Genomic DNA, 26,350 nt, shown 5'->3' with positions numbered 1-26,350 from the left:
GAGTCGCTGCGCCAGGCGCCCGGGAAGAGCGGCTTGGGCAGGAAGCGCGCCCGCGGCTCCCCTGCTTTTCCGAGGCTACGTGGGTCTTATCGGAGGGAGGAGGAGGCGGCGAGCGTCCAGAATCGGCTGCAGCCGGGCCTCGGCGACTGGCCTGCCGCTGACCTCCGCGCGACGTCCCCGCCGCCGCTGTTGGTTGGAGGTGTGTACGGGGGCCCGGAGGGGTGGTCGCCAGGGAACCTCCTCGCGGCTCGAGCGCCGGGGTCGGGAGTGCGGCGGCGACGGACATTGTTCTCGCCGGCTGCGTCCGGTCGCCGTGTGTGCCTGAGAGGAGCCGGACCCTTCCCCTTCCCGGGTGAGGGATGGCGAGGCCGCGTGGGAAGGGAGGTGACCGGCGCGCGCGCGCGCGGGGTTGGGCCGGGGGCTGCGTGCGAGGGCACAGGTGCGACTGGCTGAGCCGGGCCGGGGATGGGGCGAGCGGGGGCACTCCGCAGCGCCCCGGGGCTGCCTGCGGGGATCGTGCTGGAGGGCGGACGGGGTGGACACCGGCCTCTCCCGCGGCTCCGGTCCCCACCTCCCACCCCTGGTTGCTTCGGAGCGGGGACGCGGTCGCCGCCCCGCCCGTGGGGGAGGGGAAGGAGGCTGTGTCGGCGGAGGAGGCAGAGGCGACGCAGACGCCAAAGTAGCGGCCTCCGGGCACCATTTCTGTGTGCGGAAACAGAACATGGGTTTGAAGGCAGCGGCCGCCGGGGTTTAACCGGCGCCTTGGGCACCCTTCCTCCCGGCTTGGGTTTACGGATCCTGGGGCTGTAACGAGCGCCTCATCAGCCGTTTTGATGCATCAAGTCCCTTATGGATCTAGGCATAGTAAATGTTGGAGGGCCTTGCGGAATGGAATTCTCCCTCCCTCCACACGTGTGTGTGTGTGCAGGAACGCGGGACTGGTGGAATCGTCGGGTTCTCTAGATTTTTGTTGATATTTTTATTTAGTCAGATCTGATCAGATTTCTCCTGCGTTTCCAAATGCCGGTTTCTTAGCTCTATGCAGGGAATACAGATTTGCGTCTAAAATTTTCCGCATAGATCGCCCCCACCCCCCAGTTTTGCCTAATGTTTTAACGGACTTTGCAAGGATGTGCCTTTGCTCTTAACAGTGAACCTGGAATGGGAGAACTGGCTCACTCTCCCCGGGGTATGATTGTTGATACTAACTTGGGTCAAGATGCCGATTTTAGGTTCCATTCAACCCTCACAGTAGTTTTCCAAGCATTATTGTTGCAGGTACCTGGAACTAGGAAACCTTAACTGCAGCTAAGGGTGCCAATGAGCCAGAGGGAAGATGATGGCAGTTCCTTGTCCAACTCCTTATTTGGCAGTTAGTATAGCCTTAGGCATGTGAACAAAGTTTCTAAGTAAACACTTGGCTCTGTTAGTATCCAGTGGTCCTTTTGAAATCCAGGAGTCTTAAGACCAGAAGATAGGATCAGTTTGAACCTCTTAGGGTTGAGTTATGTGATGGTTTTGTGTGTGTGTGTGTGTGTGTGTGTGTGTGTGTGTGTGTGTTACCTTTTACTTGCTATATTTTTTGGGATGGTCATGTATCTTGATGTTATGATATAATCTTAAGAAGCTGTTTAATTCTGAGACATTATCGAGAGTTGTGGGGAAGAATGAAGTGCCCGAGAGTGGTCATGGTTCGGGTAGCTCTGTCTTCACGGCTTCTGTGTTAGAGATGGCAAACTAGCGTGCATCGTGGAGTGGAGCAGAGAAGGCTTGGAGTTGTTGGAGATCAGGGCTGGGTCAAAAAAGAAACAAGCCCTGTGATTTTTTTAATATTAGTTATTAAAAATTTATAAATACTAATAATATCTAGATTCTGAGCAGCTTCCTTATTCTTTAGAATTGTTGCTATTACCCACCCCACTAATCAGGGTTAAAGTCCTCACTTTGCACACGCCAGGGTCCCATGTGCACCAGTTCTAATCCATGTGGCCCTGCTTCCCATCCAGCACCCTGCTTGTGGCTTAGGAAAGTAATTGAGGATGGACCAAAGCCTTGGGACCCTGCACCCACATGGGAGACCAGGAAGAGGCTCCAGGCTCCTGGCTTCGCATTGGCTCAGCTCCAGTCATTGCAGCCACTTGGGGAGTGAATCAGCAGACCTGGAATTTCTTCCTCTCTGTATATCTGAGTTTCCAATAAAAAATAAATAAATCTTTTTTAAAAGGAAGCCCCCCACACATTTTCTTTTGTTGAATGAGTATGAAAATAGTGGATGGCTTCCTTTTAATGCTTATTTTGAAGCTTAAGACCTTAAATTCAGTACAGTTAAGTCAACAAGTGGAAGTTACTCTTATTGATGGACACTAGTAGCTAGTGGAGTAATTTGGTTCATATCCTGGAACCTTGGCCTGGCCTCAGTGGGAGTGGAATCTTTTTTACTGCTGTTTTTCAGCATATTTTTTTGCTTCTTGGTACCAAGTATTTCACCCCGATTTGGTTCCATAGTTGAGAATGGCCAGAAGAAATGTATTGTAGTGTTTTTTTCCTTCCAACAGTTTCACATAAAATAACAATTGGGTAATTTTTATTTGTATTTTTCTTTGACCTTTTGAAGCAGATGTTCTTAACTATGAGTAAGGAAAAAATAGACCTGATTTCCAGTCCTCTTTTCTACGGCTGTATCCAAGGTTCTCTGAACTCCTTTCCTCAGACTGGCTTAACATCACTTCTCTCTGCTGTAGATGAAGTTAATACTCTATTTCAAGAGGATGAACATGCAGATTACTTGTTCAGCTTAAAGTGTGTATTGTACATGCATGTCTTTTATTTTTGTGGGACAGCATTTTCCTTTGTTAATGCTTGGCCGCTTTGCATAGTTTCTGAACTTCCGAACTTATCACCACTGGGCCTGAGAAGAGACCTAACACATATGTTGGATTTGTTACTTATTTCTACCACTCTGGTTCCTGCATCTCCCTTGTGGAGCTTTCCTTCATGGTTTGCCACAACAGGTTTAAGGTCACTGCTCTGAAAAGATACATTGTTGTTCTGGTTATTAAAATCACTTTTCTGGAATATTGGAAAGTTGTAGTGTTGATAATAAATGGCATCAGTGGTTGGAAATGCCAATAGCTCAGTGAGAATAGACCTGCACCTGTGCCTGGCTGCTAGTAAGTAACACTGACTGAGGGGCTCAAGAGGGATACAGGAGTAAGAAAATATCCTCTGTGGAGGTGAACCTGGCATGGCACAGCATGGTTCCTGCATTGAAGTGGCTGTGGAAGAATTAACTTCACAGCAGTTTGCAATGAGTGAGGCTTTTTAAATGAGTTTTGGTGCTTACACAGGTTGGATGTCCCATATCCGTATCCAAGGTGCTTGGCACTGAAGTATTCCCAAGTCTGTCTGATTTTGGAGTATTTATGTTACTGGTTGAGCATCCTTAATCCAAAATGGTCCAGAATAGAAACAGAAAAAAATTTCAGAGCATTTCTAGTCTCTCAGTGGATTCAGCATATTCATCCAGTGTGCTGTGGTGGTTTTAGGCATGTGCTTAAAATCATGTCTGAAAATGGATTTTTTTTTCTGTAGATTTTATCATTTAATCATTATGTGGATAAATGGAGAAAAGTTTCAAAAAGGTTGAAAGATGTCATGTCAGTAATTTCTGAAATTAATGGTAATTGATTTGAAATTAATAAGAATATGGGATTCTTGATCTTAAGTTTTATTCTTTTGTTCACATTGTGTATGTTGCCTTTACCTAAGTGAAATCACACCTTGGGTTGTATATTCTGATGTTTTATGTATTTGCTTTTGGGTCTGTCAAGTAAGTTTAATTTTATTACTCTTTAGACAGATAACTGGTTTTTATTCTAGCATATTTTGTGTGTCTATGTGTTTACGAGGTTTTTTAGATACCACATTAAGAAAATTGTTTCCTTATTTGTGTACTCATTCATTCATTTGCAAAACAGTCACAGAGAATAGTAGAGACTTCACTGCCTAAATGGCAGCTGCTGCTGAAGTTGGGCCAGCTAGAAACCAAGTTTCTTCATGTCTCGCACTCGATGACACAGGCCCACATACTTGGATTGTCTGTATATATTGTGAATAATATAGACACAATGACAACCATTTGGAGAGTGAACCAGTGGACAGAAGATCTTTCTGTCTGTCTCTCTCTGTAAATCTGCCTTTCCAGTAAAAATAACAAATCTTTTGAAATTAAACCTGTGCCCTTAAAGGATGCCAGTGACACAGCTGCCCAACATCGCATTGTGCATTTGCTTTGTTTTTTTAACTAGATATTTAGCAAGTATTTCAGTATCAGTTCATTGCTTACATTTAAGCACATTTGGTCTTTAATATTTAAGTAATATTTTGTCACAAATATTGTGACTAAAATAGACAAAATGACAATTATTTTTCAATTTTTGTTAGCTGGGGTAAGTTTAAAAGACTTGTTTATTTTCATTTAGAAGGTAGATTTTTACAGAGAGGTCCTGTATCCACTGGAGTTCACTCCCCAAATGGCCAAAGTGGCCAGAGTTGAGCTAATCTAAAGTTGGGAGCCTTTGAGGTGTCAGGAACCCAGCTGTACTGAAGGCTGTGTGTTAGCAGGAAGCAGGAAAAGGAAGTGGGGCTGAGGCTCAAACCCACACACTCCAGGGGGGTTGTAGATACCCATGGGTCGTGCCAGAACGCTCCCGTTATTGTAGAGCCCTACTTCCTGTAGTAGCGTTGATCTATTAGATGGTTATCAGAAAGTGAAAATTGGAAAGTATTGTTTTGAAAGTTAAAGAGTTAATACATTATGGCCTTTGTAACAATCATACAATGTAGGAAGGATTGTATACCCTCACTGGAATATTTATTTATATTATACCTCTAAGATTCTTAATATTGCTTTACACTTTGTGGCTGATGGCTTGTGAAATTCTTGTCTGTTTATAATTTTTTAGTTTCCCTTTTTAAGATTTATTTATTTCCATTGCAAAGTCAAATAAATATAGAGAGGAGAGGCAGAGAGGAAGAACCTCCATCCAACGATTCACTCCTCAAGTGACTGTTGGAATGGCAAAGCTGACAGGGAAAGTCACTTAATGAATTTCAAGACAAACTGTTGATTATACTGGGTCATGTGTACATGTAAGACACTTGTATAAATTGACCTACAGCTGAATAGTTGGAACTGCCAGGACAGCAGTGTGAACCTGGAGGACATTTGAAGGGAGGGGAAATTACATTGTCATAGAACACTGGAAAAAAGTGGAGGTGCTCAGCAGTAATAATGCAGATAGCTGAAGATCATTGGATTGTTGAACTGTGAGTTTTTTGAGAACTTTATTCAAGGTATACCTAAGTTAACTAAGACTGGAGTTGTGAAGAGAAAAATGCAAACATATAGTTAGTAACTGGGGACAGAATATGATTAGTAAAGTGCCATGACAGAGGCTCAGAGACTTAAAGAGAGTTTAAGCAAAGTAGAATTATGCATTATGTTTTTTATTTTATAACGATGTATTTTTATTGGAAAGTCATATACAGAGGAGAGACAGACAGGAAGATGTTCCATCTGTTGATTCACTCCCCATGTGGCTGCACCAATCTAGTGCAATAGCCTATGGTTAAATTCCTTGACTTGCACACCGGGAACCCACATAGGCACTGGTTCTAATCCCGGCAGCCCTGCTCCCCATCCAGCTCCCTGCTTGTGGCCTGGGAAGGCAGTGGAGGATGGCTCAAGGCCTTGGGACCCTGTAACCGCATGGGTGCCCCAGAAGAGGCTCTGGGCTCCTGGCTTCAGATTGGTACAACTCCGGTCGTGCAGCCACATGGGGAATGAATCAAAGGATCTGGAAGATCTTCCTCTCTTATCTTTCTTCCTCTCTGTATGTCTGATTTTGCAATAAAATTAAATAAATCTTTACAAAAAGATGGTGACATCTTCAGAAAACATGGTGACAGTTGATATAGAGCCAGCTCAGTGAGAGCTGGAGTAGATGTGCTTCAGGATTTAGTTTAGGCAAATGGGGAAGCATAAAAAAATAAGAAATAAAAGCTAATGTTGGGCCCGGCACGGTGGCGCAAGTGGTTAAAGGTCCTCGCCTTGCACGCCCGGGATCCCATATGGGCGCCAGTTCTAATCCCGGCAGCCCCGCTTCCCTTCCAGCTCCCTGCCTGTGGCCTGGGAAAGCAGTCGAGGACGACCCAAAGCTTTGGGACCCTGCACCTGTGTGGGAGACCCGGAAGAGGCTCCTGGCTTCGGATCGGCATAGTATCGGCCCGTTGCGCTCACTTGGGGAGTGAATCATCGGACGGAAGATCTTCCTCTCTGTCTCTCCTCTCTCTGTATATCCGCCTTTCCAATGAAAAAATAATAAAAATAAATCTTTAAAAAAAAAAAAAGCTAGTGTTTATCAAAACTCCAGTGAGTTTCAGAAGGATGGACAGAGTTTGAGAATAAGATAAATGGTTGAGGCAATGTGAAGTAGGGGAAGAGTATACTTAAGCTGGGATCTGGATAAATATTGATCATGTTATTTAAGTGACACAAGTTTGTTTTTGAAGAACCTGTGTATTGAGAGCTGAGATGCCACGGAAAATTTTTAGCACTGTATTTCTGCGTAACGGTCATTTCGCTGTTTTCACTAGTAGAAGTCACTAGAAAAATAGTATTTTGTAGAGAATTTTATTTTCCTGTAGAAAAATAGTAGGTGATAGTTGCTCTTCTCTTTGAGGGTTGTAGAGACTAACCTTTTTTTTTTTTAAGGCATATTTATTTTTATTGCAAAGTCAGATATACAGAGAGGAAGAGGAGAGACGAAGGGGGAAGATCTTGCATCTGATGATTCTCTCCCCAAGTGGCCACAATGGCCAGTGCTGAGCTGATCCGAAGCCAGGAGCCTGGATCCTCATGGTACTCCCTCATGGCTGCAGGGTCCCAAGGTTTTGGGCCGTCCTTGACTGCCTTACCAGGCCACAAGCAGGGAGCTGGATGGGAAGGGGAATAGGAAGCTGTACCCATATGGGAGTCCAGTACATTTATCCACTAGGCTTCATCTCTGGGCCCGACTAACCATATTTCTAAAGATTGTTTTTGTACATAAGTGATTGTGTGGAACCAGATGGTAGACTTAGTTTCTAAATTAATAAATTGATATTTGGAAAGACTTTTTTTTTTTTTTTTTTAAATAAATAAATAAGGATTTTTCCTCCCATGAGGAAGCCAGGCACTTCCTCTAGGTCTCCCACACAGGTGCAGGGTCCCAAGGCTTTGGATCGTCCTTAACAGCTTTCCCAGGCCACAAGCAGGGATCTGGATGGGAAGTAGAGCTGCCGAGATTAGAACCAACGCCCATATGGGATCCCAGTGTGTCCAAGGCAAGGATTTTAGCCACTAGGCCATCACGCCAGGTCCACAATGTTATGTTTATTTTTAAAGGAAATAAACAGAAGGACAGAAACTTAGTCCTTAGGGGGAAGATCTTGCATCTGATGATTCTCTCCCAAGTGGCCACAATGGCCAGTGCTGAGCTGATCCGAAGCCAGGAGCCTGGATCCTCATGGTACTCCCTCATGGCTGCAGGGTCCCAAGGTTTTGGGCCATCCTCAACTGCCTTCCCGGGCCACAGGCAGGGAGCTGGAAGGGAAGCGGGGCTGCTGGGATAGAACTGGCGCCCATATGTGATCCCGGGCGTGCAAGGCGAGCACCTTAACCACTGCGCCACTGTGCCAGGCCCAGTTTTTGCTTCTTCTTAACTTTCTATTTTGGCTTGTGTGAGTTACAAACATGGATTTTATGTTACATAATTTCCAAATCTTTACTATAACTACCTATTTGATTCATCAGTAATCTGTCCTTGGGTAGATCTGGCTCTTGCGGCCACTTGGGGAGTGAATCATCAGGCAGAAGATGATTCTGTCTCTCATGTTTGTGTATTTGACTTTCCAATGAAAATAAATAAATCTTAAAAAAAAAGTTCTGGGCCAGTGAAATGGCTCTATTGGTTAAGTCCTCCCCTTCCGCGTGCTGGGATCCCCACATGGGTGCTAGTTTGTTCCGGCTGCTCTGCTGTCTGTCCAGTTCCTTCACTAAGGCCCGGCAAAGCAGCAGAGGGTGGGACCCTGCACTGGAAGAACTCAATGAGCTTCTGGCTCCTAGCCTCGAAGCTGCTCAGCTCAGGCTGCTGTGGCCATTTGGAGAGTGAACCAGCCGATGGAAGACTTTCTGTCAATTTTTTGTTTCCCATAAAAATAAATCTTAAAAAATAAAATGAGTTCATGTTTTCGTTTCCAAGATGATGTTTAATCATTAACTCTTCTTGTGTTTTTTTCCCTCAGCATTTGACATTGTGCAGCAAAGAAATGGTTATGGAGAAGCCCAGTCCGCTGCTTGTAGGGCGGGAGTTTGTGAGGCAATATTATACTTTGCTGAATAAAGCTCCAGAGTATTTACACAGGTAAATATTTTAAAGATTGTTGGGTATTTGTAATTGTTATTCTTGAGTATGACTGCATGTTTTAAGCCTTCTATTCCTAAGCTGTTCATAGTAAACATCTAAAACCATTTCCAGCGTTTCAGCCAGCGTAAGGCTAAAGTTGTATATGTTCTTCTAATTTTTCCTTACCGCAACTCACCGTGTGAGAATATTTTGTATGGTGTCCCAGTATATAGCACATTCATATCCAGATACACACTCCTAGGCTTGTGTAAGCTTTGAAAACAAACTGAATTTGACTAGCTAATAGGTTCCAAATTGCAATTTGAACTGAATAGCACGTCAGGTTTTCCTAATCAAGTAAATGATTATTACAAAAAATCTTTATTTCTTCTGCTCTGTAAAATAGTATTCCTGGGTAACACAGTGACAGTAGCTTTGTCCATTCTGGCAGGAGTTAAGGTCCCCCCACCCCCAGAAATGGAAATAAATTGAGTATATTACTGATTTTTCTTTTAGGGGTACAATAGCAATTAAAGGCAAATGGCTTTGTTTGGAACATACTAATTGAGCTTTTTATATATATCATGTCCCTTCATTTGGGGGAAAATGGTTAAAATGACTTGCCATCCTTTTATCTGTATAAAATTAGATTTTGCTGTTTCCCTGCCCTGTTAAACATGTGTATAATAGTCTCTGGCCAAGCCTTGGTCCTCCGGCCATCTCGGGGCTAAAGCAGTGGATGGAAGTTCCCTGGGTCTCTCTGACTTGAACAGAGAAAATCAGTACTGGCTTGAAAAGCAGAGTTACCAGGCTTCGGCTGAGGGACCCCCAGGGTGGCCGTAGTATTGATGGCTGGTCTCTGGGTCCCTGGGTCCCTGCTAGCCACTTGCGAGACGGGGTTGAGTTCCAGGCTCCAGACTTTGACTTAGCTGTTGTATCGTTTGTGGAGAATACCAGATTAAAAAGCTGTGTTTGTCTCTCTCTGTCTACTTTTTAAATAAAAACTAAATGCCCAGAAATAAAGACATCCCTATTTTAGTGTATATGAGCGAGTTGGGGGCAGAATGTAATATAGGGCCATGTAAAATTTCATCTTTGTTCACATTGTGGCATTAAACGCATTTAAAATAAAACTTAGATATATTTGAGTGGCAGAGAGAGGGAGAAAGAAATCTCCCATCAACTAGTTTACTCTGCAAAAGCCCACAACAACCAAGAGCAGTGATTCAGCCTGGCTTTGCCACATGGTGGCAGGCACCCAGCACTTCAGTCATCACTTCGCGACTGCAGGGTGCGTATTAGTAGTAGCAAGTGGCAATCGGAAGCAGATCTAGGATACAGATGTCCTGAGCACTGTATCAGCAGGTAACCACATATCCACCTCACGATTTTTTTTTTTAAGATTTTATTTATTTTTATTGGAAAGGCAGAGGTAAAGCCAGAAGGAGGTAAAATGTTTTCCGTCCAATGATTCAGTCTCTAAATGGCCACAATGGCCGAAGTTGAGCTGATACAAAGCCAGAATCCAGGAGTCTCTTCCTGGTCTCCCACACGGGTACAGGGTCCCAAGGCTTTGGTCCGTCCTTGACTGCTTTCCCAGGCCACAAGCAGGGAGCTGGATGGGAAGACTCAGAAGAACCTCCTGGCTCCTGGCTTCAGATTGGGTGAGCTCTGTGATGGTTGCAGATATTTGGGGAGTAAGACAGGAGAAGGCAGATCTTTCTGTCCTCTCTCTGCCTTTCTAATAAAAATATTAAAGTTTGCATGCTGATACCAGACTGTCAGTTGGTAACCCCAGTTGGTTACTTTTTCTTGGATGGGCAGCAATTTAACCTCTTCATGCTCATTAAGGTAATGGCATTCATTTCATGAGATTTTAAGGAGATTAATGCACTCAGAACATGACATGGAGGAAGCTCTTAAGTATTTTATTACAATACATTCTGCGGGAAAAAATATATATTCTGAATTCTCTATGAAAAAAATGATTGTATCTTCAGGTTTTTGTTTTGTTTTCGTTGTGAAATGTTAGATTTATTATAGATATTGAAGATGATGACCTGTGTAGCATTAAGAGAGGTAGGTTTAAAAAACACCCCATTAGATAACCTTAATTTAGAAAGTTCTTAGTCTTGTTTTTACATATGTAATATGAAAGTGTGAATTCCTTTTTTTAAAAATAATTTATTTGTGGGGCAGTTAACAGAGAGGTTGGGGTAGAGCAAGACAGGTTTTCCATCTGCTTGTTTACTCCCCAAATGGCCCCAAGAGCCAGAGCCAGGGCCGGGCTGGAGCCAGGAACTTTGTCTGGGTGTCTAATGTTGGTGTTCGGGCCCAAGGATTTGGACCCTGCTTTTCCTGGCATGTCAGCAAAAGCTGGACTGGAAATGATCAACACTGGGAATTGAACTGGCTCCCATAAGGATGCCAGTGCTGCAGCCGACAGCATTACCTGTGTATGTCACAGTGCTAGAAATCAAGGTTTTTGTTTTTAAAATTTATGTATTTTGATTGGAATGTCAGATATGTAGGTAGTAGGAGTGACAAGGAGGAACATCTTCTGTCCACTGATTTAGTTTCTAAGAAGCTATAGTGGCTGGACCTGAGCGCTTTGAAGCCAAGAGCCAGGAGCCACACAGGTGCAGGGTCCCAAGGTTTGGGGCCGTCCTCAGCTGCTTTCCTAGGCCACAAACAGAGAACTGGATGGGAAGTTGGGCCGCCGGGATTAGAACCAGCGCCAGTAAGGGATCCTGTTGTGTTCAAGGCAAGGAATTTAGCCACTAGGTTGCCGCGCAGGGCCCTGGAATACAAGGTGTTAATTTTTATTACTACATTTAAATAATGCCAGAGAAAGACTAAACTAATCAAGCACTTAAGGAACAGTGTATGGTAGTTTTTTTAATTAGATTTTTTTATCCTTGTCTCTGAATTAAAAATAACTTTTAAAATCTACTATGGCTTTGTAATTAACTATTTGGAGCTTTGGAGAGTGCTAAATGCTAGCACTTGATTTCCTGACAAGTAGATAACTGCATTTTTGTATTTGAAAAAAATCAATAGAAGATTTAAAGATTAGATGAGAATTTCTGATGATTATTAGACTCACTGAGCATTTTATAATTTAAGCCTTAAATCAATCCTGTGAAAGTTACTGCTCTGAATTTATAACCAAGAAACCTGAACTTAAGTAACTGATGTCATAGCTGTACCTGGAACCTAGTGTGTTTGATATTGGGACTTCTCTTGACAGTGCAGTGTTCATCATTATCAGTGGTTTTGCAGGTTTTATGGCAGGAATTCCTCCTATGTTCATGGAGGTGTAGATGCTAGTGGGAAGCCCCAGGAAGCCGTTTATGGCCAGAATGTAAGTACCGTGTCGTAAGTACTTAGTTTTTTTGGTGGGTTTTTTTTTTTTTTTTTTTTTTTTTTTTTTTTTGTTTGTTTGTTTGATTGTTTTGTTTTTGGGTATATTAATACAGAAATTTCAGAAATAGCCTTTTTGTCCTGATACTTTCTTCAGTATGATCATTGGTTGTGTAACAGGAGTTCGTAAATCATTAGTTACCTTAAGTGCTCTTCATTCTTAATAGTTCATTTTTGTATAAAATGTAATACCACATTGGGATATGGTTACAACAGGAGATAGTTTTATATCCTTCATGTATGTTTTATGCGTGGAATACTTAATACAATAGTAGCTTTTACACCTGTGAGCTACAGCTTGCGTTAGGGGGTGCACAGAAGTATATGCTCTTTATAACTTGAGAGGAAAGGAAGACTTTGGAGTGATGTGGACTTCAGCTAGAATGTGAATGTGGGACTTGGAGTAGAGAAAAGGCTATAGTTCTGAAGCAAAAGTAAAATTAGTTATGAAGTCAAGGAGCAGTCAGCACAACTTGTGAGAATAACTCAGTGTTTATCTTAGAGAAGTAGGAGAAAGCTTTAAGAAGAGAACCTTTCATAGAGAAAAGACATTTTGAAAATTGTGATTTATAATCACAGAGATGCATAATGGATTCAAATGAAACAGATTAAGTTGTTAGCATGTTAGAGTTTAGAGGAAATCAGTGAGGGCAAGTAATACAGTATTATGTAGAAAATGAGTAATCACATTTTCCCTCTTTCCCCTATAAAGGATATACACCACAAAGTGTTATCTTTGAACTTCAGTGAATGTCATACTAAGATTCGTCATGTGGATGCTCATGCAACTTTGAGTGATGGAGTAGTTGTCCAGGTCATGGGTTTGCTGTCTAACAGTGGACAGCCAGAGAGGAAGTTTATGCAAACTTTTGTTCTGGCTCCTGAAGTAAGTTCTCCATTTCACTTAGTTTTCATTTGTATGACTTATAGTTGGTTTAAGTGTCTTAAGTGTTTGTTCTAAAAGGCTTAGATTTGCATATTATTTTTTTGATAAGCATTGTTGGGCCTATTGAAATTTATTTGGATGCATGTAGATGTGTGCCTTAACTGTTTGGAATTAAGTCAGATAGGGGTGCAAGTGTGTAAATAGGTAATTAAGATCACAGCAGTAAAACAAAGTGTTTTAAAGTTTAAATATATTAAAATCATAACATTCTGCTCTTAAATCACATTGTGTTCAGAACAGGAAATGATCTGTCTTGTCATGTAATTTGTTTTATGTAAGCCTGAATTTATGGGCATTTATGGAATATTTGCATGTTGTGTTCCCAATAGGGATCTGTTCCAAATAAGTTTTATGTTCACAATGACATGTTTCGTTATGAAGATGAAGTGTTTGGTGATTCTGAACCAGAACTTGATGAAGGTGAGGTGCTTTCTAGACGCAAGATTTCTGTCGGTATTTTCAAAGGACTCTTAATTTTTGTAAGACAGAAATTTGCATCCACGTTGAGTGAAACCCCTTTTACTGCTAATTTTCTTTTTCATACAAGGTATAATGTTTATTTATGAAGTTACAGAGAAAGCAAATATAGAAAGAGAAATTCTTCCATCAGTCTCATCCGAGTGTGATGCTTATTAGAGTTATTGGATCATATTACTTAGCAATTTTATGGAAATGGAATTGTGCTCTTATATTTGTAGTTGCTACGTCTTTGTTGGCTTGTCTTCATTTGGCTATGCTATCATTGAGTATAGTGATGGCCACTGGCTTGTTTTCCTTTGTTTTTATTACTGTTTTTTATATCATTGTGACAAAGGAAACTGAATTATATTAGTCAGTACCAATCTTCATTACTCTTTCTCTGTTTGAGAGAACAGGGAATAGTGCAGTTAAATTACCTTTATGAAAGCTTACTAAATTTTATTATTGTACCACTTCCTTAAACATATCAAAAATACTGTATGAATAGTTATATTCATAGAATACTGTATGAATAGTTCTATAAATCTTGTAAAATAATCTGTGATGTGTTATGGTTTGTCAGAATCAGAAGATGAAGTAGAAGAGGAACAAGAAGAAAGGCAGCCATCTCCTGAACCTGTGCAAGAAAGTGCCAACAGCGGCTACTACGAGGCTCACCCCGTGACGTAAGCATAGCATTGACAAGGCTGCATTTGATCTGAACCATCATGTGTTCACAGGGTGTTTTTGTTACAAAAATTATTGTTGGTAATTTTTTCAAGCTACCTATTTGTGCCTATCTCTTTCTCTGTTTTCCCTCTCACTGCCCTCCCCCTCCCCCATTTCTTTCTTCTCCCTCCTCCCCCCACAAAACTTTTATTTTCATCAGAAATTCAACGTGGTTTGCACTTATAACATGGAATCTTTAGTGTCCATTTTGTTGTTGTTTGACAGTGTGAGTCTTAACACTAACATAAATCTCCCTGGTAGCCCGGTTTTAAGATGGTAGTGTTAACAAAATGCTTGTTTTGCTTCTTGGCCGTTTGGCTAAGATCAGGTGTTAAATAACTGCTTATGAATAGTGTTACTTTCTTCCTCCTGGATTTTTCTTCAAAAAGCACATGTAAATAGAGGTTATTGATCTTAGTTATGCCCATGGGTTGGGAGAGGAATTGAACTTAAACTTTTTTTTTTGAACTTGTACTGAATGAATTAAATATTTTATTGTAGTAATGGCATAGAGGAGCCGTTAGAAGAATCTTCTCATGAGCCTGAACCTGAGCCAGAATCGGAAACAAAGACAGAAGAGCTGAAACCACAGGTGGAAGAGAAGAGTTTAGAAGAATTACAGGAGAAGTCTACCACTCCTCCCCCTGCAGAACCAGTCTCCCTGCCGCAAGAACCACCAAAGGTTAGATGGGAGGAACTCTGGACCTTTACCATCACGTTCGTAGTTGATGTCATTAATGAAGCATGTGTTAAGTTATTTAATACAGTAAGCTGTGCTTTTTTATGTGTATGAAAGAAGCTCTGAGGCCTTTGTTATTAGTAAGGAAAATTTAATCTCCCCCCTCAAAAAATGACCCCCAGGAGTAAATTTTATAATTTAAGGTTTTAATCTTTGTATGCAACCTTAATGTACAATTTTTTTGGGTCCATATGTGAGGCTGTCAGATGCTGTTTGATTCTGTGTTAAATCCTCTAAGCACAGAAGCACCAGGATTCGTGGAATTTCCCAACTACAAAAAAATGTTCATCTGTAAATTAAAAGAAGAGAAGGCTTGTTGTTTGTGGTTTAAATGAGATCAATTTCCTTACTTACATCAATTAACTGTCTTGGAAAGATGAGTGACACCATAGTATATCATGTAAGCTTACCTAAATCTTCTTTTATCTTCTGTAATGTAGCTTAAGGTATATTTGGGTAGAAAGAGATTTCCTCGTTCAATTTGTTAATGTCTGTTTAAGTTTCCAGCTAAGTACTCTCTTCTTTCCTATCTTTACCCTCTCCCCTTAACACCATCACACACCCTGATTTTCCCAAAAGAGCAAAGAAATTGGTTCTAATAGGCTCATATATTTTCAGCATGTTTAGTTGTTAGTGGTTTTGTTTGCCACTTGCTCATCTACTTAGAGTATATAGGAACTTGCTTGTGGATTTATTTAGTATCAGAAAAAACAAGTGTCTTGCATAAAAATAATCTTGCATAATGAAATTTTGAAAGCTGGCACATAGACTGGCATGTGTGTGTGTGCCATTCTTCTAGGAATCCCCCAATATAGAGCAATAGTTTAGAAATGAACAGACAATATATATTTGGAAATTTCCCTTTAGGAATGTTGGTGGTTTTCCATGATTAGTAGTGTAGGTTTGTTGCATTTCCTGCAGGCTTTCTCCTGGGCTTCAGTGACCAGTAAAAACCTGCCTCCTAGTGGCACTGTTTCCTCCTCTGGAATTCCACCCCATGTTAAAGCAGCAGTCTCACAGGTAACCAATCTGTGAACACATTGGATTGTATCCTTGTTACATTGCCAACTGCTTATTTTTTTTTCTACTTTTTAAATGATTCATTCAACTTATGGATTAAATATACAAAACAACATGTATTAAATGTCAGTGCACCCACTTTAAATGCCGAATCTCCATTCATCATCTACATAGGTGGTATTTGGGGTTTGGGTGTGTGAATACAGATTAAGTTGGTTTTATTAGTATATAATATTGTTATTTAAAAGGCTTCCTAGAGTAATAAAAATGTTCCTTTTTAAAAAAAAAATCTAAATTTTGTTCAGAAATATTTTAGGTAAGAAATTGGAAAGGCACAAACTACTCTGGCATTTAAAGAGTTTTTTTAAGTGGAAAACTTTACATTGCCTCAGCGCGCTCAGTCTGTAAACGGTTCACCATTTAGTTGAAGCCTGTACCAACTTATGACTGTAGTGTTCACTTTAACTGATCATTTCCAGTAATCTGCTTTGTCTGTTTGCCATCTCACACATTTCAGACCTTTACCAAAATATGAAAAGACACAGGTTATCTAAAATGGTTGTTAGATACAGTTGAGGGTTAACTAAATTCAAATTTTTTCAGGTACAGCTACAGGGTGTCCAATTCCTTTCCCTTACGTTTGAGTTAAACTTCATTTCACTAGAAAACTTACACTTTAAGCTGTATAATCAGCCAACATAATAGAATACACAGTTCCATTATACATGTTTGTATGTGTATGTGTGTGTCTTTTTTTTTTTCCCCCCCCAGTTAGCTATTCAGGAAACAAAGACTGGTTACTTTAGATCATAAATCAGAGTTCTGTCTTGATGTAGAAAATGAGTTTGTCCAGTTTTTGTGTTTTTCACCACAAATGGAGATCTCATGACTCATGGCTTTTCTTTTGAAACCTTGATTTCTTGGCAGATTTGGTTTGGGAGTCTTTGGATGGTTACTTCATTTTAGAGGGTTAACTGCATTTAGATAGCTAAAGGTTACTCAGTGCTTTTGGTGCCTGAGCCTTTTATAATCATGCCCATTTAACCCTCAACAACCAGTCAGCGTGGGTGCTAGGATTAATTCTTGAGCTAGGACAACAGAGGGCTAGAGTTGGTCATCGTAGGGAGACCTCTGCAGACTAAAGTGTTACATTCAAACACTTGGGATACTAGCTGCTGCATGTGTGATGCAGCAGAACCCCAGCGCCTTTAGCTCCTTGTTGGAAGCCAGTCAGTGTTTGCTAGCTGCAGTTGAAAGAATACTATGTTTAAGGCTTCCCTGAATCAAATTACATACTTTGTCTGTTGCCCAAGAAAGTTTAAGTATCCTACATAATTTTAAGTTGCATTTTTAAAATATTTTTCAAATTGTGGGAAATTCTGTATGTTCAAAATTTAAACTTGAGAACTTTCTGATCTTTAGGCTACTATCTAGAGTGTATTTCTGTTATTTACACTTCTTTTGATAGCACTTCAGTTTTATTTTGTTAGTTTTAAATAGCTTTTATTTCGTCACATTTATAACCAGATGATTGATAAAAAGGACATTAAAATTAATTCTAGGATGATGATAGGCAATAATCTAGAAGTAGGTAAGTTATTTTCTCGGGAATTGAAATGGACTAGTTCATCTAAATAGGTTATGTTTAATCGAAAGGTTGGTTTATCAGTTGTGCTTACATCTGCTTTTATTGACTTGATTTGATGGTTCATTTTAAGTTCATTTTCTGTTGACCTTCATATTGGGATTTCTCATTTTTATGCTTTTCTGGTTACCAGGAACTAATTTTAATGCCTTAATAATAGTATATGGCATGTTAACCACTCTGTTTAGAACAACTAGATTCTAACACGAAATAGAACCTGAAAAATTATGAGTTTTATTGAAAGGCAGATTTACGGAGAAAAGGAAAGACAAAAATCTGGTTCAGTCCTTAAATGGCCACAGTGGTCACAGCTGAATGGTTGAAGCCAGGAGGTTATTCCAAGTCTTCCATGCAGGTTTACAGGGTCTCAAGATTTTCGGCCACCCTCTGTTACTTCCCCAGGCTACAATCGGGGAACTTAATGGGAAGTGCAGCAGCTGGGACACGAACCAGCGCCTGAATGGGATCCTAGCACCTGGAGGTGGAAGATTAGCCAGTTAAGCCATTGTGTTAGGCCCAAATTTACTTTAAAAAAAAAAATTTACTTATTTTCTGTTGGAAAGTCAGATATACAGGCCAGAGCTGAGCTGATCTGAAGGCAGAAGCCCTAAGCTTCCAGGTCTCCGACATGGGTGCAGGGTCCTGAGGTTTTGGGCCATTCTCCATTGCTTTCACAGGGAATCTGGGTGACGGATGGGAAGTAGGACTGCTGAGACAGGAACTGGCGCCCATATGGGTTCCTGATGTGTGCAAAGCAAGGACTTCAGCTGCTAGGCTACCACACCAGGTCCATATCTATTTTCAATTGTAAAATCTCTATGGATAAGAAAGGGCTTTTTTGTTTTGTTTCTTACTCATCTTTATGTGGCAGTTGGAAAAGAATTTAAAGTCTCAAGTTAACTTTGTAACATTTGGATTGGGAGATGTTTTTCTGATGTTGCTTTTCTGGTAATACACTAGCCTTGTTAGAGTTTGAACAGAATATATCTCTCCTTCAAATCTGTTTTACAATCAAACTGAATTACAGTGTACTTTTATGTTACCTTAGTTGAAATTTCTAAATAATTGCTTTTTTCAGGCATCACATTTAAGATCAAATTATTATACAGGATAAAAACCCATCTACAGATAGCAGTGGTCTCAGGGCTGTTACTGAGTCTCTTTCTCAAATATAGAACATTCAACATATTTTGGGCCAGGAAACTAATATTTAAAATTATAAGTCAGACAAACAGTAAATGTACATCTCACCTGAAATACTGTGCTTATTTCTTTGGGAGAGCTAAAAAAGTTGTCCATATGGACAAATATATATAAGTAACAATAAAAATGCAGTTTTTTTTTAACAATTATAATTGCAAAAATCAGAAACAATTCCATCTTGAGGGCAATGGGACACATCTGTGTGGAGGAAAACGACTTAGAGCAGGCAAATCTGTGAAAAGCTGCTGTTGTAGGAGTTTTAATATACCTTTTGGTTGTCATGGCTTAAATCATTTGCAATAAGTTGATTGTCATTTTGGAAGGAAACATAATTATTATAATAAAATCTGTCTTGAAAATTATAATGCCCCAGACACATAAAAGAAAGAGCCCACTTGAATGAGAGCCTAAGAGATGAACACCTGTAAAGTCGGAACTGAAGTGCTCTGATCAAAGACATTCTCCCAGTGGTCTCTTCTGCTTTGGAGCTGTAGATGGCCTTAGGAGGCTGGGCCTAATGAAAATTCAGTAAGGGAAAGGTAGTAGCAAGTGTGGATCAAAGTTTGTTTTAAATAGTTATTTTTAATTTATATGTTTAAATCCGCTTTAATCAGAAACTTTTCGAAGGCAGCAGAAATTGTCCCATTATCCCCTACTCCCGTCATAAGACATAGTTAACACTTGAAGGCGTGCAATGTACTTTAAATGAATGCACAGAAATCTAAGGACTACTGAGTATTTGATGCTACATACAAGTTCTCATAAGTTCTTGTCATGTTTTTTTGTGTGCGTTTAAACTTGAAGATGGAATTTTTTAAGGGATAGAGAAAGGTGGAGTTCCATGCTTTAAGCTATTAAAATTAATTTTTCAGATAATGGGGGGTTTGGAAATAGTACTCAACACTGTGAACATTTAGAAGGGCAGTAAACTAGAGATAAAGAATGGCTTTTACTTTTGTTTGTGTATTCCACGTGATTTTTGTAGCAGTACCTTTTATGCTATGCTAGTGTGGATTAAACTTTTAATTAAAGCAGTGTGATTGCTTACCACTGCTTATTGTGAGTTACACTACCTTGAGTGGGAACAGTAAAATACTCTACAGTCCTAGATTGGTACAGAATATCACAACTTACTTCTCACATACATATGACACTTTACTTAAAAGATATTATACAAATAACGTGCTTGCTAGTTGTTTGTTCTGGTTGTTTGCAGTTTTTCCTCTACTGAAGTTTTTCTTTATAGTGTGTTTTTACCCTTATATTTTAGCCAAGAGTTGAAGCTAAACCGGAAGTGCAGTCTCAGCCACCTCGTGTGCGTGAACAACGACCTAGAGAACGACCTGGTTTTCCTCCAAGAGGACCAAGACCAGGTGAGTTGGCCCCTATAACTGTTAGTATTTAGCAGCTGGAAATTTGGAGAATGACCTTTAAAAAAAAAACTCACGTGTCTTGCTCATGGACCTTTGTAATATCAAATTCTTTAAGGATGTCAGTAACCTGCTGAAGAAGTACAGCTTGGGGCACACAACCAGCTTTCAGGGGAGAATTGGTAGACTTGCCATGGAGACCTGTATTTTGAACGTGTGAAGACAGACAAGTTTTATGTGGTTATTGTCACTGGTTTTTAAGAATCCTAAACCGAGCTGCCAATAACCTAACTCTCTTACTTAGAACTCTTATCTCTTCACAGATAAACACTAAGCACTCCCTGATTCTTCTTATTTTGATTGTCTTAGGTATTAAGTAAGTTGCCATGATTTTTGACTTGTTTACTAGCTAATATGTAGTACTTCTGTTTGGATTCTAGAAGAATGTTTAGCTTGTTTTTGGGAGGAGGTGGGAGATAGTATTCATCAAGTTCAACATGTTATTCAAAAACGAAGTAAAAGAAGTGATGTGTTACCAAGCCAGAAGTCATGAGAGCTGCAAGTTTGTCTAGTTTTGCTCCTGATTGAGAAAATGTTCTTGACAGGCACCCTTGCATTTTGAGCTTTCTTGTGCCACTAAATTATTATATAAGCTTTTTCCTTTATGTACCCTTTCTTAATGCCTCACTGTATTCCTTTTATAATTGGGAAAATCAAATAAGATTTTATGTTACAGTAATATAAAACGTAAGATACACAAATGAGATTACTAGTGTGAAATTTACTGATTTGGCTGTAATGTTATACAACAAGACATTACGAAATTTGGGAATTTGAAAAAACTAAGCAAATATACTTAATTTTTGGATATCAAAACGGACTTAGTTCCTAGATAATGGCAAATAAGTTGGTTAAGAAGAAATACATGTACTACTAATACCTGACTGGTTTAATAAGACATGTAGGATAGAGAAGAAAGCTTGGCAGTCTAGTCAGCAACTACACTTTGCAGGTTAGTCACGTTATTTAATAACTAACATACTAATATGATACTTCTTTTCTCTTTGCAAGGAGCTCACTTGATTTTACTAAACTAAAACAGGAATATATCGGTGTTAAGTGATCTTTATACTCACTGCTTTGAACTAGTTTTTCTGGGATGTTATAGACTTTAATGACAGTGTAAACTTTGCTTGCTGTTCTCAGGCAGAGGAGATATGGAACAGAATGACTCTGACAACAGGAGAATTATTCGCTATCCAGATAGTCATCAACTCTTTGTTGGTAACTTGCCACATGACATTGATGAAAATGAACTGAAAGAATTCTTCATGAGTAAGTGGCTTATTTTGCTTCTAAATTAAAATTTCAGGGGCCAGGATGATGGCATTGTGAGCTAATCTTCCACCTGCTACTCCAGCATCCCATATGGGAACTGGTACATGTCTGGGTTGTTCCATTTCAGGTTCGCTTTCCTGCTAATGGTATAGGAAAGCAGCAGAAGGGGACCCAAAACCTGTGGCACCTACAGAAGAGACCTAAAAGAAGCTCCTGGCTCCCAGTTTTTGACTGGTTCAGCTGTGGCAATTACTGCCATCTGGGGAGTGAACCAGCAGATGAAAAACCTGTTACTCTTTCAAGTAAAAATAAACCTAAAATTTTAATTTTTTGAAAATTGTTTTAAATAAGCCAAATGTGGGCCCAGCATGATAGTGTAGTGGTTATTAAAGTGCTCGCCTTGAACGTGCCGGGATCCCATATGGGTGCCGGTTCTAATCCTGGTGGCCCTCCTTCCCATCCAGCTCCCTGCTTGTGGCCTGGGAAAGCAGTCAAGGATTGCCCAAAGCTTTGGGACCCTGCACCTGCGTGGGAGACCCGGAAGAGTTCCTGGCTCCTAGTTTCGAATTGGCTCAGCTCCAGCCAGTGCGGCTGCTTGGGGAGTAAACCACCAGATGGAAGATCTTCCTCTCTGTCTCCTCCTCTGTATATCTGCCTTTCCAATAAAAATAAGTAAATCTTTAAAATAAAAAAAAATAAGACATGTGCATATAAATAAAACTTTTATAATGTATATACTATTTTAAATTTTTTATGTATTTGAGACAGTCCAGTTGGGAGGAAGGTGCCTTTCACAGTTTCACTCCCCAGATGTCTTCTGTAGCTGGACTGGTCTAGAACAAGAAGCTGGGGAGTCAGTCTAAACTCTGTTGTGGGTGGCAGGGACCCAACTCTAGCCCATGCCTGCCACCCGCCAGGATCTTCATTTGGCAGATAAATCAAAACTAACACTTTCTAATACTATATGGGCAGTTAATAAAGATACAAAAAAGTAACAGAACAAGCATGCAGGCCCATTTATGGGTGTCTTAGATAATGGCCTGCATGAGTGAACTGTAACTTACAAGGTAACATTTTTACATGGATCAAGGTTTATGCATTCTGAACCATCAGTCAAACCCATTAAAATATTTAACCCTGCATGTAATGTATATTTTCACAGGTTTTGGAAACGTTGTGGAACTGCGCATCAATACCAAGGGTGTCGGGGGAAAGCTTCCAAATTTTGGTTTTGTGGTTTTTGATGACTCTGAACCAGTTCAGAGAATCTTGATTGCAAAAGTAAGTGATTTAGAGGGCATAAACACTTTAGTATTAACTCTTTTCTATGTCATTATTAAATTGTGATGCATTTTACAGTTACTGAAAAATCTTTAATGGAAAAGTTAAAATTAATTCAGTATGAAATGACATTCATGCAGAGTTAAAATTCACTAGAAAGTTTTAAAGTCTGAGGTGTAGCTCATTTTGAATTTCAGTATTTGATGAGCAAGGTTGGAAACTTACATTTTTTTTTTTTTAATGTTTTCCCATTTGGACATTCAAATTTGTCTGTGTGATATTTCTGTTGATGTCTAACCTTCTCGTGTAAATATTTTTCTCCCCTCGTGAAGCCAATTATGTTTCGGGGGGAAGTACGTTTAAACGTGGAAGAGAAAAAAACAAGAGCCGCAAGAGAACGAGAAACCAGAGGTGGTGGCGATGATCGCAGGGATATCAGGCGCAACGATCGTGGTCCTGGAGGTCCCCGTGGAATAGTGGGTGGAGGAATGATGCGTGACCGAGATGGAAGAGGGCCTCCTCCTAGAGGCGGCATGGCACAGAAACTTGGCTCTGGAAGAGGAACCGGGCAGATGGAAGGCCGCTTCACAGGACAGCGCCGTTGAAGCTCCACTGTTGACCAAGTCTTGACAGTGGTACATTATTCATCGTGTTTGCATTCTTGTTAATTTTTTTGGCTTTGGAATGTGACACAGCCTTTTTGATCATTTCTTTGATGTGCAAAGCATCTTTTGGTTATCATTTAAATTGAGGTGGACATTATTTCCCCAATTCTACAACAGGATTCACATTGTTAATTTATAAATCTAGACTTGGAGAATTAAGGACTGAGAAATGACCATATCTTAAACTATCAACAACAAAATGAACTTAAAAGGACATGCCCACTGAATTCAGGTCCTATGAGTCAAAAAAAAATCCTCGGCTGCACATTTTGTTTAAGTGTTACTGTTTCTGCCTATTAATGTTGGAAACACAAATAGTGCAATTTGTGCTAATGGAGAATCTTGCCTTTTTTCTTGGCTCCCCCAAAAAAACAACAGAAACTTGTGATGTACTCATCAGACTGCACTAATGGGTACTCTGAACTCGTTAACTTTGAAATCTGCAACAGGAGGCAACAGGGAAAAAAACAATCTTTCTTCTTTTCCAGTAGAGAATAGTTTGTGAAATGATGAGGGCATTTTATCTGCTTGCTGTGACCAGCGTGTATACACATAAACCTTAATGAGACTACAAGTATATACCAGAAGGAAATTCTTTAGTTATGAACTAAACAAAAATCAGAACTTCAAATGCTATGGTCTTAAATATTAGACCAGATTTAGTAGCTCCACATTTAAGGTTTTTTCTACTTGCCCCTCTTCAGTACAGGGATGGCTGGCTGCTCAACACACTCCTCCTCCCCCTTTTCCTTTCTTTAAGCTGTGTACAGTGAAAATTGTCTTTACTGTATTTTTGTTCTCTGGTATTGTAATAAGCATGATGGTGCCTTCTATTAATACATCATTCCAGTCTTGCTGGTAATTTTGTACAGTATAGTGTATGAATTGCTGTGCTGCAAAGCCAAACAGCTGCAAAATGTTGAAAAATCATTGAAGTGTATAAAAATTGCAGTATCTTTTAAAAAATCAGTAAAGTGGACTAGCATATTATTTATCTTGTTCTTCAGTTATCAGCTTTGTTCTCTGTGGGAGGGAGGGAAGGAGGAAGTCAGTTGTTTGACTGTAGTTGTCATTTCTCTTAGCTTCAGTGTGAGCGTTGATTCGTATCACTTTGAATGCTTAGAAAAGTCAGTCAACTCAATGTCCATTTTCAGTGACAATTTAGAAGCGGTCAGATTCCATATATGGCAAATAAACCTGAAGTGAGGATACTGCAATTTTCTGGGGGAAAGAATAGCAGCTCTTAAGTGTTTGCATTTTCTATTTGGGGGAGGGCAGGGAACTGTCATTCATTTTGCACAATTCTTGAACTGATGTCAGCACCCGAATGGCTCCTGAATTTAAGTCTGGGACGGCATCTTTTATTTTTACATGAATCTGTGAGCAAAGTTTGTGGCTGCTGGAGTACTGTCTGTCTCTGTATAGGAAGTTCCAGTAAAACTGCAACTGAGGCAAAAATTCTCCACTCTTCGGCCTGGAGCACTTAGTACGTCCCAGTTTCTGATGTTTCAGGCTAGAAGTGGGCTAAAGAATTGTGACCACTTAAAGCTGCTTTTCAGCATGGAAGACTTCTCCATTCTACCTAAGTCAAAGCAAGAACAAAATATGCACTTGACGTATTAACAGACTGGTTCTGAATTATGCAACTGTTTTGCTATTCAGTAAACCAGCAAATGATGAACATGTTTTGTTTTACATATACTGGGCAATATGAGTAAGATTCTGTTCTCATTTTTTCCCCTCAAATGAGGTCTTCCATGTTGGAGGAAAAGACTTGCACTATTGCATATATTTTGGGGACACAGAATTTCATAGTTTCCATTTGGGGGACTTAATGGTTTCTTTATTTGTTGGTTTGAGACAGTTTTACTCCTGGTGTATAGTACTTGAAGTTCTTGAGCAGAAAATTACGTTGACATTTTGACGCCTTTATTCAGACTTCTTTTAAATAATTGACTATTTTTGTCAGTGTTGGGTTTCTGCTCCCAACCATCCCTCCCTCCCCATGATATTTTCCCTCTGCTGTTTCTTTTTCTCTTTATTTTACATATTTATATATGCATATACACGTGTGTGTGTGCGTGTGCGTGCGTGTGTGTGTGTGTGTAATATCTAGTCTGGGATATTGCCCTGTCACCCGTGAAAACTGTTTTGGCACCAAAAGTAATGACAGTTGTTAAGTGTAATAGAACATTAGAGCAAAGAGCCATTCAGCTTCAGTCTTTACATACCATGAATAAAATTTAAACCATCACATGGAGAAGTTTACATGGTGATTGTTCACCTGCAGTACTGTGGACTTTTAACATTTTGTCCCCTTTTCCGTGAAACAGAGTAAAAATACTCATCTACTATTACTGTTATTTGCTGATTTCATTTTATTTTTTGATGGTAATATTCTATCCTTATGACACTATTGCAACCAAACTGGCTTTCCCATCTTGGCTTTAGTAGGTATAGAAGACAGTGGATTACCATCTTCATTGCTGTAATGTGTTAAGCATTATATGCTAGTAGAATCTAGTTTAATTGTTTCAGGTGGAAAATATTCTTTGAGTTTCCATTTTGAATGTGTTTGGACTAAACAAACAATAAACTACTGATGTCTGCAGCATTTATCTATGTCCCTAATTTCATCTGTAGTTTTTTATGTTCCCAGAAATTCTGGTTGCATTTCGTCATCTCAGTAAAAATAAGAACTGTTGTAAATGAAACCGCATAGTATTATTGTGAAATTTTATGTATAAAACCAGTGTAACAGATGAACATGCATATCAGTCAAATTTGAAAAGGAGTGCAAAAGGTGAGAATCTGCCGGACTCTTTTCCCTTAAATGTAGCTTTCTCAAGGATTTCTACCTCGCATCTTGGAGAAGAGAAAGGGGTGAGAAGGTTAATATCACAATTTATGGCTGTAATGCAAATTCAGAAATGGGAGTTATTTTCAAGCCCTATAGGGATATGAAAGGGGGGGGTGTCATTAGTTACACTTCAAATAAAAAATGGAGTCCTCAGGGCATGTGCAGTTTCAGAACTTAACTTTCTAGAGGGGTGATGAGATTTTCCTGTTAATGCATTCATAGCAC

General features: G+C 39.9%; 1 protein-coding gene across 2 annotated transcripts; it reads left to right on the top strand.

The window, feature by feature from the left end:
* Positions 1-25,876, top strand: G3BP2 (G3BP stress granule assembly factor 2). Of its 2 annotated transcripts, XM_040967316.1 has the most exons (12): positions 1-199; positions 8,347-8,465; positions 11,730-11,811; positions 12,583-12,756; positions 13,146-13,236; positions 13,859-13,961; positions 14,506-14,686; positions 15,665-15,763; positions 19,882-19,984; positions 21,188-21,316; positions 22,482-22,600; positions 22,933-25,876. In XM_040967316.1, the coding sequence occupies exons 2-12, from the start codon at positions 8,371-8,373 to the stop codon at positions 23,203-23,205; spliced, it is 1,449 nt and encodes a 482-aa protein (XP_040823250.1). In that variant the 5' UTR covers positions 1-199; positions 8,347-8,370; the 3' UTR covers positions 23,206-25,876. The 2 variants fall into 2 exon arrangements, with proteins under 2 accessions (XP_040823250.1, XP_040823251.1); XM_040967317.1 differs by lacking the exon at positions 15,665-15,763.
* Positions 25,877-26,350: the final 474 nt, after the last annotated feature.

This window comes from Ochotona curzoniae, unplaced genomic scaffold, assembly GCF_017591425.1.
Source record: "Ochotona curzoniae isolate NIBS_2020 unplaced genomic scaffold, NIBS_Ocur_1.0 scaffold_4506, whole genome shotgun sequence".
Lineage (NCBI taxonomy): Eukaryota > Metazoa > Chordata > Mammalia > Lagomorpha > Ochotonidae > Ochotona > Ochotona curzoniae.
The sequence above is the reverse complement of the archived record's forward strand: the minus strand, read 5'-3'. Positions and strand labels throughout refer to the sequence as shown.